This window comes from Diospyros lotus, chromosome 3 (assembly GCF_014633365.1).
Source record: "Diospyros lotus cultivar Yz01 chromosome 3, ASM1463336v1, whole genome shotgun sequence".
NCBI classification, from domain to species: Eukaryota; Viridiplantae; Streptophyta; class Magnoliopsida; order Ericales; family Ebenaceae; genus Diospyros; species Diospyros lotus.
This window is the reverse complement of record NC_068340.1, coordinates 38,131,401-38,146,377: the sequence shown is the minus strand read 5'-3', so window position 1 is coordinate 38,146,377 and position 14,977 is coordinate 38,131,401. Positions and strand designations below refer to the sequence as shown.

The 14,977-nt window shown below is 34.6% G+C and overlaps 1 protein-coding gene and 1 long non-coding RNA gene across 5 annotated transcripts; one reads left to right on the top strand and one right to left on the bottom strand.

Annotated features, from left to right (window-relative positions):
* Positions 1-4,126: 4,126 nt before the first annotated feature.
* Positions 4,127-14,784, bottom strand: LOC127797315 (uncharacterized). 4 transcript variants are annotated; one of them, XR_008022181.1, is made up of 4 exons: positions 13,629-13,751; positions 5,790-5,943; positions 5,514-5,661; positions 4,127-4,411 (listed from the first exon to the last, which is right to left on the bottom strand). It is a non-coding gene; the product is annotated as an uncharacterized LOC127797315 (long non-coding RNA). The 4 variants fall into 4 exon arrangements; XR_008022182.1 differs by lacking the exon at positions 4,127-4,411 and adding an exon at positions 14,593-14,784 and having other exon boundaries at positions 4,589-5,661; XR_008022184.1 differs by lacking the exon at positions 4,127-4,411 and adding an exon at positions 14,615-14,784 and having other exon boundaries at positions 5,008-5,661.
* LOC127797314 (uncharacterized) lies at positions 5,222-13,440 on the top strand. The gene is made up of 8 exons (XM_052330118.1): positions 5,222-5,370; positions 5,544-5,744; positions 5,838-5,969; positions 6,140-6,177; positions 6,290-6,398; positions 6,493-8,550; positions 9,750-9,871; positions 13,159-13,440. Exons 1-8 carry the CDS (start codon positions 5,296-5,298, stop codon positions 13,403-13,405), a joined length of 2,982 nt encoding a protein of 993 aa, XP_052186078.1. The 5' UTR covers positions 5,222-5,295; the 3' UTR covers positions 13,406-13,440.
* Positions 14,785-14,977: the final 193 nt, after the last annotated feature.

The following is a 14,977-nucleotide window of genomic DNA, read 5'->3' as shown; positions in this document are numbered from 1 at the left end:
TATATCTATAATTTACGACATTTAATTTTTTCGTATTTTTATTTTTGCCAAAAATTTCCTTTTAACATTAATTTTCAACCAAAAAACTAAATTTATATGTTAGAAAGGAAAATAACCATGATAGTTCAATCAATCTTAAACAATTATATGCAATTCTATTATTACGAATTAATTAAAAATAAAAATATCAAACTTACTTTTTAAGCAGAGAAATTAAAGTGTTACCAAATTAAATGATAATTTGAAAGGGAAAAATAAATAAAGAAGTGAAATAATATAACCACTTGCCTAACTGTTCAGGTAGAAGCACACATATGGTGTTTGAAAATTTAATTAAAAATCATATTTATTAAGGGAGCGTTCGTTAATCAAGATATGAGATGAAAAAAATCAAGATATGAAATGCATTCTGAATTTTTATAATTTTCAACATGTTTGTTAAGTTTATCGGACCATTTTTAGAAAAATCATTAATGACTTCTTATCTTGATATTTTAAGATATGTTTATCTCTCCCCCTCTTAAGATAAGTATATCTTGGTTCTTATAGATAAAAAAAAAATGATATTTATGTCATCTAGTGCATTTTAAAAAATTTAACTAACAGCTTGATAAAAATTTTGAAATGTTTTTTAATTTTATCTTGACTATTCCATATCTTGATCCGAAAATCATTCTGACTTTATCTTGATACTTTTTTATCTTATTCATTTTAACAAACACTACCTAAGAAAAAAGAAAATTTAAAGAATTTTGTGTTTCAAAATTCAAAACTCAGTATTATCTTTGAAATTCTTGAGTTTAGTAGGCTAATGGAGGATTTGAAGGATCAAATTTGGACAACAACAAAATTATCAAATATGTTTCAGATCCTTCGAGGCTAATATCTAAGAGTTGAATCTATTGACTTTTTTTTTAATCGAATATAAGGGCATATGTCATTTCTCTATTATTGGTTAATAGAGACATACATGTAGCCATATGAATTTGTTTTGCTTGCTAGAGATAGTTTAGTAATTTTATCTTTTATAAGTGTTTGCTCATCAATCTGGTATTTTTATTATTAATGAATTTTTAATAGTAGAATTGTGTAATTATTTAAAATTTATTAGAACGTTGTGGCCATTTTGTCAGGTATATAAATTTAGTTTTTTTGGGGCCAAAAATGACGTCCAAAAAAGTTTTCAATAAAAAAAAAAGAAAAACATTTTAAAACCACAAAATTAATCGACCCACATAAAGTAAATGTGAGTGCAATTTATCATATGAATAATTTTTGAAAACATATAAATACATATTTGTTATATATACAATTACATTTTTAGGATTCAATATGAGTTAAAAAAAATATGTATATATATGTTTCTTTCGGTTCAAAGGGATGGTTGGACGTGAGCTTGCAACGACAAAGAATAGACTCCGATGATTGACACAATGGGAGGTGACTGGCACCTGCAAGCAGAGCCGCCTCTACTATAAGGCTAGATAGGTGCCTAAGGCCCCCAATTGTGAAAGACACATTTTTCAAATTTTATAATTTATATATATATATTTATTTAATAACAAATACTTTATTAAAAAATTAAATTCAAAATTTTATTTTTATATATTTTTTCTGTGTTCGTTAACTTTGATTTTTTTTTTTTTTACTTTAACTTTTATTTTTTGGTGTATAACATATGTTGTTTTCTACGTTTTTATATTCTTGTGTGAGTATTTTTTTTGAATTTAATTTATTGATTATTCTGTCATAATTATTAATTAACAGCTAAGCTAGCTGTCTTTTTATTTTTTATTTTTATTACTTTTCAACTAACATATATCTCCAACTATTTTTATTTAACATAGATGATTTGAGATAGAGTCTAATATAAATTTATAATACATTTTTCATGACTCTAATGTAAATTTAAAAAAAAAAATTATTTGGTTATTTTTCATATTTAATTAAATTACTCATTTAATTTATAACTAATAATTGTAATGATTGAATTAATGTAAGTCTACCAATAATATTCTTTTACCCATTGTATGAATGTAATGTTGAATACAAATTTTATAAAATTAAACCGATGTTTTCAATTTTTATTTTTAAGAAATTAATAAATAAAAATAAAAATGACATCAATTATGTAATTGATTGAAATAAAAAATTAACAAATTTGTATTGAATTGAACTTCAATTTTTTTTAATTTAAAGAAATAAAGAAATTTTCTTGAAAAAAATATGTATTATTTATTTTTTTATAAAAAAAAATAATGCTTTTGAAAAAGTCTCAAATAAAATTTTTCGCCTAGAGTCTCCAAATTGGTTTGGTTGGCTCTGCCTGCAAGCACTCCAATACTCAAGTAAATAAGAAATTAAAGTAGCAGAGTAACAATAGACTAAAAAAAAACATATCTTGACTCTTGATAGATCTAGTTTATATAGAAGGAAGAGAAGTCCTCCTACATGTATATTTGCATTGGGTGTTGTATAGGGTGATGGAGTTGGATATTCGGCACTGACGAGACTCCCTAATAGCAGCATAGTACTTACAGAATCTTTATTAAATGTGAATAAGATTTGTCATTAATAAAGATGAGATGAGATCTGAAGCGAGCGCGAGAGTATCTAGTATACAATGATAGTGATGATTGCTACAAACTGACGTAGGGCCAAGATCGGGCCATGCGCCGAGCTGTCTTTGGGCCTTTTGAGCTGGGCCAAGCTTGATTTGGGCTAATACAATCCAAAATACATGTTATATCTATTATAAAATATCATTTTAAATTTTTAATATAGCATACATAAATTATATACACCACATTTACAAATAAAATTTTAAACTTAGCCTTCCATTCTTAGTCGAAGAATTAAAATTAAATTAACATGGCCTCACATTCCATTTATTATTATTATTATTACAAACGTTAACATAATTCAAAATCATTAAAACCATTGGCTTTAAATTTCTTTCATTTACCACATCCACACAAACAATAACAAATGTAAATTTATTTTGGGTAACATCTCAAAATTTTAAGCAAAAAAATCTGATTCCAAAAAAATTGGAAAGAGAACTTAATAGTAAGTAAACTAATTTAAAAAATAATTAATTAAAAAATGGTGTTTTCAGAATTTTGAATGTTTCCATCACTAAAATATAACAAGAAAAATAAAAACAAAACCAGTCAGAGCATAACGTTAACAGGGAACGACTTATATTCAACCAATAAATAGAAAGGATAAGAAAAGAAACCACTCCCAATTGTTTTATTTATCCTTTCGGGGGAGAGGAGAAAAATGTGGATCTGTATGGTCACGTGACGTGACTCTCAAGGCAGGGACCACCGCTATGATCGCAATGCCCGGGGAAGCCGGAGAACTTAAAATGTTACTCACACTGCTAACCTAATCCCAAGAAATTCACTCCAACTTTGGGAAAATAGTTAATTTTACTGAATGTATGGATGGCTTCATAAACTCGGTTAAATGTTGATTATAACTTTTAAGATTTTTTTTTTAAAATTTTGTTAAATCATTTTAATTTTAATTTTATTTAATTTAATGAATTGTCTAAAGAACAAGAAGTCTTGAATAATGTTGTTAAATGTTGATCATTGAACGTATGCATTTACCCATACACTCGGTGTTAAAAGGAATTTAAATATAGCTGGTCCAGTTCAAGACCCAGCATGCTCAGCCGACTCTTTGGTTTGGCGTTTGGTGTAAATCAATTTTCTCTCCTCTTCAAAAAATTTAACAAAATAAGTACTCTATAATACTATTGCTATATACTGTATACACATAATATAATATATATATATGATATGTTAATAATATAGTGATAATACGTGCCCAAAATCCCGAGAAGGAAATCTAAAAGCTATATATTTTTTAAATTGTGTTAGAAATATAGAAAAAAAAGGATCGTACAAATTAAGACTAACCAAATGAAACCAGTTTGATCCCTTTCTTGTTCGGTTTGGCTTTTTTAACAAATTCGATTCTCCACCGGTCCCATCCAAATGATTGAATACCCTAACCCATCAACCTTTAAGTATTTTTCATAAATTTGAGGACTTAGATACATGACACGTAGACCTGCACCGGACCACCCACATGGCTCCACGGTCACCTGTTCATCTAACACTAACTTAAATAATGTCACAAACAGCTCAACGTAACTGGCAAATAATGCAATCTCCACAGCCACACAATTAATACAAAATCACAGGAATACAGAGAGAGAGAGAGAGAGAGAGAGAGAGAGAGATCACATGGTTTGTGTTCTTTTCAAGATTACAGATCACTCTGGGTGTGCCTGTCTGCAAGTAATTTGATTTATCAACAAAGCATTCAGTGATGGATACAGCACGAGAGGCATCGTCAGGATGTGTTTGCCAGGGGTGCAAATTTGAAAGGGGACCTAATTTGGGTCCGCCGTTTTCCAATGTGAAAATAAACTTACCATCAGATGACTGTCACACAATTTTACTGATATTTCTTCGTAAAAATTAATTAAAAAATATCATTACTTTCCTCTCTACTGCAAGGATCCAAAACTACGGCATGAAACAAACTAACGCCCAAATACATCACATAATTGAAATTATCAATCCAGGCATAATAATATTGTTATAATTAAAAAATGACATGATAAAATTTTCATGTCAAAGCGAAGGTCTCATGATCCTCACATAATTGGTGATTCAGCTAACAGATTATAATTGGCATAACAGTAATGTTACAATAAATGCTAAGCCATGGAGCGGGTGGTAGATTAAATGCACTGAAACCAGGCTGCAGCCATGTCACAATCAGCGATTAATTCTTTCAACAACTATATGGCTATTACTCTTTTCATGGGTATGGAGCTTCAAACTCGTGGCCAAAGACCACCTAGCAAGAAAAGAACCAAGTTCACTTTTCCCTTGCAGTGAACACAGACTAGAAGCAAAGTATAGACTTGCTAGGGAATTATTTACTTAAGCTCTGAACTACGATCCACATGCCAGCACCAAAAAGAGAAATCCCACAGGATCTTGGGATAAATAAATGACTTTATGTTAAACTATTAAGACTCATATTCTTGCGTTTTAATTGGAAATTTGGAATATGCTGTCCCATCTTCAAACCTCTCCACATTTGGTTTTTTAACCAAAATTGACGATTTTGACACAGCAGAAAGCCATTTTTGTTCAACAAAAACTACATTCCCCCCCCTCCAGAGCTGTTAGATGTTTTAGCAAGCTCTATGAGATGAGTAGAGCCTGATGCAGGAGATTTTTCAGAGGTTCAGTTCGATCAAAGATGTTCAAGCCGGCAAGATGGAGGAGTCAGAAGAAGATCAAGGCTGTACTCAAGCTGCAGTTTCAGGCAACTCAGGTATACTGAGAAGACGAATCAAGGAAAAACCATAATGTTTCCTACTGTTCAACTTGAAATCGTCAGCTCATTCTTAACATGGATCAAAGCAGCTCCTTAGTTTGTGTATATAGCTAGTAATAACAAGTTCATAATACATTTACCTGGTTTGTTTGCGACTGAACCGCTTACAGGTGCCACAACTGAAAGCCAAAACCTTGACTATAGCACTGGTTCCGGCCGATGTTGGAAAGCCAACGGTGAGATTAGAGAAAGCTTCCATTGTGGATGGAAGTTGTCTTTGGGACAATCCTGTATATGAAACAGTGAAGTTAGTCAAGAAGCTGAAAACGGGGAGATTCAATGAGAAATTTTATCGTTTCATTGTGTCCACCGTAAGATACAATCACAAATGCATAATGTTCAGGTTTCCTCCATACTTCATAGTGGATTTCATTCTTGTCTACTGAAACTTGGGAATATTGCAGGGATCATCTAAAGCAGGTCTCCTCGGAGAAGTCTCAATCAATTTTGCAGATTATGCAGAGGAGGCTAAACCATCCACAATCTCCCTGCCCATTCGGACTTCTAAACCTGGAGGGAGTGGAGCAATTTTGCATGTTAGTTTCTCTCTCTCAAGAAACAATGATAAAAATTAATATTTAACAAATTTGTGTCTTTATATAACATCTTTGAAAACACATATTTACTTAGAACAACTACAATTCATTATATTATAGAATGCATCCGTTTTGCAAGAATTTCTCATATTTGATGATGTACTTGGCAGGTAACAGTTCAGAACATACAGGGTTCTGCTGATGAATGGTGATAACCAATTAGCACTCATTTAACCCTTCTTTTTTATTTTGGGGATGGGGTGTCTCTTTCTCATATTTACTAACACTAAGCTAGTAAATTTGTTTACATGAATTTACAGGGATACTGAAGAGATTGAACCCCCAAAAGCCAAACCACAAGATAGGAGCTTAAAGAACCAATTAACTAACTATAACATAAATGAAAACAGCAACCTAAACTTTACGGAAGTAAGGTCTCGCATCATTAACCTTTCTTGCTTTTAAATTTACATTTTGAGAGACCGACAAATTGTAATGAAAACTTGCTCTGACTCTCTTACAGGACGAATATACCAATCCAGTGGACAATCCTCCAATTTGTCAGGATGGGACTACTCTCATCAGAAAGGACTCTTTACCACAAAAGGGAACAGTTAATGCCTATCAGAAAAATGGCTACACGCATCAGAGATCAATCACAGATTGGTCAGCGGGTTCTGCTTCAGATGGTAGTATGGCTGACTTACCAACCAGCCCTGTGGAGAATTTCCTAAATGACAGGTCAGTAGAGGGCTCAGATAGATCCATTGAGAGACTTGTAAGAGAAATATCTATGTTGGAAAGGCAGGCCAACGTATCAGAACTGGAATTACAGTCACTTCGGAAGCAAATTATGAAGGAAAGCAAAAGGGGGCAGGACCTATCAAGACAAGTTGGTAGTCTCAGAGAAGAGAGAGATGCACTTAAAACAGAATGTGAACAACTGAAGTCTCTGCTCAAATGTAGTTATGACACTGAAGTTTCAAATCAGTTGCAAATAGAGAACCAAAATCTGAAGGGTATGTTGAAAGAAATCAGGCAAGAGCTTAATCATGAAAAAGACTTGAAAACCACTATGAGGTTGCAATTGCAGAAAACTGAAGATTCAAACTCCAAACTGATTGTTGCAGTAAGAGACCTTGATGAAATGCTGAATCAAAAGAACAGGGAAATAGATGATCTCTCAACCATAAAAAATGCCAGAATGAATGAAAAAGAGGACTATGGAAATGATCCATACTGTGACAATAAAGCCAAGGAAGTTGACATGCTTAAGCAGAGGAACACAGACCTTCATGGCCGAATAGAAGTCTGCATGAAAGAGAGAGAAGAGCTAGAGATCAACATGGAACAACTTGCCATAGATCATGAAATCTTGAAACAGGAAAACCATGGTCTATCTCTAAAGTTAGAGCAAATTGAAGTGGAGCAGACAAGAATGCAGAACGAACACGTGGACAATTTGGCGACTATAAAAGAATTAAAACTCCAGATAGAAACCTTGGAGAAAGAAATCAAAAGGCAGGCACTAGAATTATCAGAATCTTCAGATACGATTTATGAGCTTGAAAGTCAGGCAAAAACCTTGGAGGAAGAGATGGAAAAGCAGGCTCAAAGATTTCAAGATGATTTGGAAGGCACAAGACTTTCCAAAATTGAGCAGGAACAAAGGGCCATCCAGGCAGAGGAGGCCTTGAGAAGGACAAGGTCAAACAATGCTATTGCAGTTGAGCAAATCCAGGAGGAATTCAGAAGGCTTTCAGTGGAAATGTCATTGAAGTTTGATGAGAATGAGAAGCAAACTATGAAAGCAGTCACAGAAGCTAATGATCTGTGCCTGCAGAAAAGGGTCCTGGAAGAAATGCTCCAGAAAGTGAACGAAGAACTTGCCTCAACAAAAGAGCAGTATGAAGTAAAACTTCAAGAGCTCAAAAAGCAAAATGATCTGAAATCAAAACAAATAGAGCAGATATCACAGGAACTCAATGAAAAGTGTATGGAGATCGAATGCCTTTTGAAACTAGAGGAAGAAAAGAACAATTCTTGCTCAACTGAAATGAGAAAACTCAAAGGCGAGATAGAGAGACTCAAAATGGAAAGTGACGTTTCTAAAGAATCAGATTGTAAGGAAATGAGATTAAATAGGGAACAGATGAAGAAACCAATTGGTGACAAAAAGACACAAAGGTGGAGCAAAGAAAGAGAAGAACTCAAGAGAGAACTAGCTTTCACAAGAAAGGAAGTACAAAGACTACAGGAGGAATCAAATACTTCGAGGTCTTTGAAAGATGAAAAGGAGACAATGGTTAGGATTCTGCAGGGAGATGTAGAAAAACTCAGAATTCAGTATAACAGATTGAATAATGATTTGCTTAAAGCAGACATGGACAAAGAAAACCCAAGGAAAGAAGTCTCTAAGTTAGAGGATGTGCTACAGATGAATGAAGAGATGCCTGCCGTTACAGAACAGCAGCTCCAGAGTGACAACAAACAAGCTAGAAATTCAAAAGAAAGAAAAGCAGCCTCACTTTCTTCTGAGTCTGTGAAGGATGCAGTCAGCAAGAAGTTGAACATCATAGAGGTAAACACATACTCTATTTTCAAGATCGAAAGCAAACATCATTAGAAAGGAGCATAAAGCTTCGTGAATGTCACCTAAAAGAAGGTCTAAAACATTTGTTTTCCTTTATATTATCTATATATTTTGGTTAGATGGATCTAATGAACGTGTTAAGAAACAAAAAGAACATGAACTCTTATATCAAACATTAAGGAAATATGGTTTCACAAAGAATTATCTTCATTCACCACCAACCACCCAATGAAACTTTTCCATTTGAAGATGATGCTGGAACTTTATCTCATCATTCCCTTGCCAAAGTGTTGTGTTAGGAAGGGCATCTGGTGTAAAATTTTGCCACACTGCTCTTTTGCATAGATTTGTATTGTTAATATGACTTTTAGAAGTTAATACATTATAATTGTCAAGCCACCGACCCTAACTTGGTTAGGAAAAGGTGCAGTTGATGATATGATGTATGGTCTCACAAAGAATGCTTCCACTTTTCCATAATGTAGCTAACTTTACTATAGTCCACAAAGGCTTTTCCTTGATAATTATTACGCTACGAAAAACATCTGCATTAGATTATGATGCTTTTATGGTCTTTTATACAACTGAAGAAGATTCCCCTAGCCTGTTTTCACATCATCGATGAGTATTAATCTCTTTAAGGACAGAAGGGATCTGGACCAGAAACTACAATTTTATATTGAAGGAAAAATAATCGGAAACAGGTTTGAAGAAATTGAGATCATCATGAAACAACTTAATCATATTATAATTTTTATGCATACCATTTCCAAAAGCTTCAGATGTGCACTTTGTTGACAGACATATACACAGATATCTGTCAACTGAAATGGCCAAAGAACCTCATAGAGCCAGTCCTCTGGTTTCTTCGGAAAAATAAATTAAGAACTGCACTTAATAATTTGAGCCATTAATTAAAGAGCAAGTGCTTTTGAGAAAAATTGTGAACCTGCTTGTTGCTCTACTCGCATTTTAACAGGCAAGTTGCAAAGAGTGGAGTTTAACCTGACCTGATAGTGAATTATAATTGTTGTGAATAGATGTTTGATTATACATAGCCCTAAAGAAACTCATGTGACTTTTTCTATGAGATCCAACTGGATGTTGTTTAACCCAACCTTTTCAAACCTACTTTTCTATAGCATAAATGAGATGGGAATCTGATAAGTTCTAACCTTTGATAACAGGGTGCTAAACTTGCCGAGAAACTTACTGTAAATGGTAGAAAGCGCAACTTAAAGCTGTCAGAGATGAGCACTGCAGCAGACACTTCTAAACAAAATGGAGTTGGCACAACACCAGTCAAAAGGTATAATGTGCAACAAGGTCAATTATTTATTTTTAATATCTTATGCAACCATACTCTGATTTTTCATCTACTCCTATATTTCTGTCACTCTGTCTATGGATTGAGTAATCCCCTCAACACTTCTAGTGTTGAAGGTGTTCCTCCTATTTACAGTTGGTCCCAAACCCAGATAAAGGAGGAGAATTGTGTTAGATAATTGACAGTTCATGTAAAACTCATCAGATCAACTCTCATGATTTTATAGAAATGAGAAAATCATTGGGGCATAACCCCTTTAGCGACGACCTACATTGCCCAAGTGCAGTAAAAAAGAGTTAGGGACAACGCATTGAAGCCCAAATTTAGTGTTAAATTTGCAAGGATTCTCACATTTTCATGGACAGTGCACAAAAAAAAGGTAGTTCAAGATCATAGATTAACAGGTTTACTCATAGAACATCAATTTTTTGACAGAGAAATCTATGTTAGTGGTGGCCATGATGGTCAGGCTGAAGAGAAGAACTAATATATGTTATTCCGAAAGTCAAGAGGGATTGAAGAGAGCTAAAATGTTGATAGACACTGAATATGAACTTACTAGGGAAGGATCGGACAATGAATTGAATGGAAATTATGGACAAGATTTTAGAAAAATGAAAGAGTGGATGTAAAGAGAATAGAAAACATGATTATTACAACTAAAGTTGTCCTAGGAGAAAAAAGTAAGAATATTATTAGTGCATATGAAACACAACTAGATTTGTTTTATGGAATGGAATGTTCAATAAAGCACCAATATGTACAAATATGAACATAACAAAGATGGGAATGTTAGGATGGATGTGTGGCCATAAAAACAAAAGGATATATTTAAAAATGAGATTACTTGTAATAGGGTCGGACATGGATATGGGAATTTGGGTAGAATTCAAGAAGAAAGAATAGAAGTTGAGGAAGGAACGGATAGAACAAGACAGAGAAAGAGTGAAAGAGTGAGAAAGAACACGGAGAGAAATTTGAGAGAGGGAAAGAATTGAAGACATTCTGTTATTATTCCAAAACTGATCCCAACTTCTTACAAAAGCTTTCTTAAAGGATTCTCTTTTTTGTTGAGAGGAAACTGCTAACTGAAAGAGTTATAATTGTCTACAACCACTCAACCACCTGCCTAGAACCGCATAAAACTACTCAACCTCCTGTTTGTTACAATTAGTTTTAAGCTTTCCCCCCAAATGTGTAATCTACCCCTAGGGTCGTAACATTTCCCCTCCCCTTAAGAAAATTTGTCCCTAAGAATTTACAGTGACGGGCTACAGTTCAACCAATCCCTGCTTTCAATACTTGCTGCCTCCTTCTCTCCTTTGCCTTTTCCCTTTGAGTAGTAGAAGTGTAGCAGCATTCGTAGCCTTTTAATGTTCCTCCTCTGCCTTAGCCTATTCTTCAAACTCAACAGCCTGTATAGAATGCAGCTGTGACTCCTAAGCCCCCTTCTGTAATAGTTTCTACAACTCCTCCCCAGCAATCACCTTGCACTCACCGGTTTCTTCATGGAAAACAACATCTTCTTCTTCTTCCTCCTTTTCATCTAGTCATTCCATGTTCAGTAGCAGTCTTTTGCATTGGTGGCCTGGACAGAAGTTGTCTCCGCATTTATAGCACAATCCTAGCTACCTCCTCTACTCTGGCATAGGATTTTTTACTATATTAAGGATAGAGTTAACCTTGGGATTTCCTTCCAACTGCTGACTAGTGGGAGGATTATTACTCGGTGGCATTCCGTGCTTTTTGAAGATTGCTTCTAGAGTAAGCTCCTATAACTTTGCCTTCTTAGCCGCATGTTTCACCGTTGTAGGCATCATCATCTTAACCATAGGTCTCAACTCATCTTTTAATCCACTAATGAAACTAGACACAAAGTATGGTTCAGTTAGGCTCGGTTGAGAGGTCCACAACAATGCTCTCAGTTCCTCAAACTACATTTGGTATTCTATCCCCGAACCCTCTTGCTTTAGCTTGTTAAATTCTTCAACTACATTCGCCATACTCTTTATTAATACAATAGAATTGTATTAATACAATAGAATTCAGCCCAACTAGACTCACCACCCTTGGCTTGTGTCCAACCTTGATACCATGAGTTAGCCATATCGTTGTGATAGGCTGCTACCAAGGTAACCCTCTGCTCCTTATTAATACAATAGAATTGAAAAAATCTTTCACAACATCGGATCCACTATCGTGGTTTCACACCCTCAAACACTGGAATTTCCAGTCAAGGCATAAGCGTATGAACAGTAATTTGGGAAGGAGTTCCTTTTACCTGATTGCCTTGCTCCAAAGCAAGTTGATCCTCTGCTACTAGCCCTTTATCAGGTCTAGGAAGAATGCCATCTTGGGTCAAGATTTGGTCAAAACTCATTCTTGGGGGAAAATCAGGTAGTAGAAGGAATTGGGGTAGTGCGGCTAGCATGTTGAACATGTTGTTAATCTTTTGACCATATTGTTTCATCATCTCCTTGTTCTTCTCCAGTTCTCACACACTTTCCCTGACGGCTACAATATTCTCCTGGCTTTGGATCATAGCTTCTTGGGTTTGGGACATGCCAAATTCCAGCACCTCCATCCTTGATTCCAATTGCTTCATTTATTCAGGTCCCTTCAGCCATTTTTTGATCGAATCGGAAACCCGGTCTTGATCACCTTCCTTGCTTGGAGTTGCTGTCATCCGCCAATTGTCGCCCTTGCTTTCGAGTTGCACCTTAAGATCGCCAACTTTGATACCAAATTGTCACACCCTCAAGTTGAGGGTTGGGTAATTTGGGAATTTAGGTAGAATTCAAGAAGAAAGAATAGAAGTTGAGGAAGGAACAGATAGAACGAGAGAGAGTGAAAGAGCAAGAAAGAACAAAGAGAGAAATTTGAGAGAGGGAAAGAATTGAAGATATTTTGTTATTATAGCAAAAGTTGATCCCAACTTCTTACAAAAGCCTTCTTAAAGGCTTCTCTTTTCTGTTGAGAGGTAATTGTCAACTAAAGGAGTTATAATGGTCTACAACCACTCAACCATTTGCCTATAACCGCATACAACTACTCAACCTCCTGTTTGTTACAATTAGTTTTAAGCTTTCCCCCCAAATATCTAATCTACCCCTAGAGTTGTAACACTGATGAGCTAGAATTTTTGTAGCTGACTCCACCAAGTGAGATTAAGGCTTGACATGTTGTTGTTGTTGTTGTTGCATATGTTTATGTTGTATAATGGTGAGCTGACATCATCCTTCACACCAATTCACTCTTGTTTTTCACAGGGAGGTAGAAATTTGCTCAGAGAAAGGTCTGAATGTCCCCAATTTCCCTACAAGTTATGATAGCCATCTTACTGAATTGTTAAGCGAAATGGCAGTACTGAAGGAAAGGAATAAACATATGGAAGGGGAACTCAAAGAAATGCAAGAGAGATATTCAGAGATAAGTCTCAAATTTGCAGAGGTAGAAGGTGAGAGGCAACAACTAGTAATGACTGTACGTAATCTGAAGAACAATAAAAAGAACTAGCACATTTTTGAGATAATGGGACCCGTTAAAATGAAGCTATGGAAAGGTGTAGTAACAAGTAATAGTAGGCAACTATAAAGTAAAGGCTAGATAACAGTTCAAACAAAGGAAGCATACCGTGTAGATCGGCAACTAATTATTTATAGCATTGTTTGCATCGTGTTATTATTCAACTTTTCCAATAGATACAAAATAAATCTTGTATTGATTTAATTTAACGGACCTGCTCAAGCAGGAAACTGGAAACCCTGCTAGCAATCCAACAAGCAAACTTAGTCTCCAGTAGAGATTGAAGACTTTATCAGTCGTATGTGACACATCAGGGGTAGTTCCCTTGATTTGGGACCTGCTCAAAATGAAATGAGGCGCAGAAACAAAACTTTCGCCACAATGGTCAATCTAAGTCATCGTACATAGTAGCAGAAAAAAAAAAAAAAAACCAGCTTCTGAAAAAACTTGAAATCGGGGATAGATCTCTTTGTCAATCCTATTTATAAAATTTTTAGATCAATTAATTGATGTACGGGGTGAAAGTTCCTCTAGAAAATTAAGCTCAGTGTAGATCATTTTATTTCAAGGTGCATGCAAAAGCTATGCTTGAATTTTGAATTACAGAAAGAAAATAAAATTAGTTACATCCATGAAGAAGTTCATATAAGGCTTGGTTATTGTTGCTGTACATGAAGTTCATAAAACAAGTAATTTCAATTCCATTTGTTTCCTTGTTCAATTATTAAAATCCTAGTTGCAAGCTTTCCAACATAAGCTTAAATCAGCACCCTATGCCTTCACATAATTTGCCAAGTTAAAATCATCTTTTATCAAGCCAGGGAACAAATGCTCTATTTGAACTTTCAAAAACCCTATGAACATGAGGCCGAGATCTAAGTGTAGATAGCCATATACTACTAGAATATACATGTATGCACAACAAGTCGAAGTCTTAAGTTAAAATACTATGCCAAAATGCCAATCATGTCATTCTTACGGAATTTACGAGAAACAGATTCAGCCAATACAGCTGAATTGAATCTCAAATTACCTCCAGAAAAGGAACAAGTCTTCGTAAATATATACAGGCATACGCATGTATTTACAAGAAGTCGAGATTAAGTTCAAATACTCCGGAATTTTATGGTGAAAAATGGAACAGAAAACTGAGTAGAGGTAGAAAAAAAATCACATACAGCTGAATTCAATAGCAAGCACCTCTGGAAAGAATGAGTAATGGCAAAATTGATAAATTCGTTAATGGCGGACGAGTGCCAGAGAAGAACTTGAAGAGACCAATCTTTATTTGAAGAGACTGAAAGCAGAGGCGTTCCGAGCTGCGAATGCCTTTGGAAAGGGAGAAAATCGGGGGCGGGTTGCGAATGCCTTCGCAGGAGATAAGAGGGTAAAATTAATAAGCCGTCATTCAAGTTTAAATCTGTAATTATTTAGTCACTTAACTTAAAATTATAATCATAATCATAATTATAATCATAATAAGTTATTCACTAAATTACACTCAACATCAATCATTCATCATTAGTTATAATTCCGCTAATTATTACAAATAAAAAATATTTG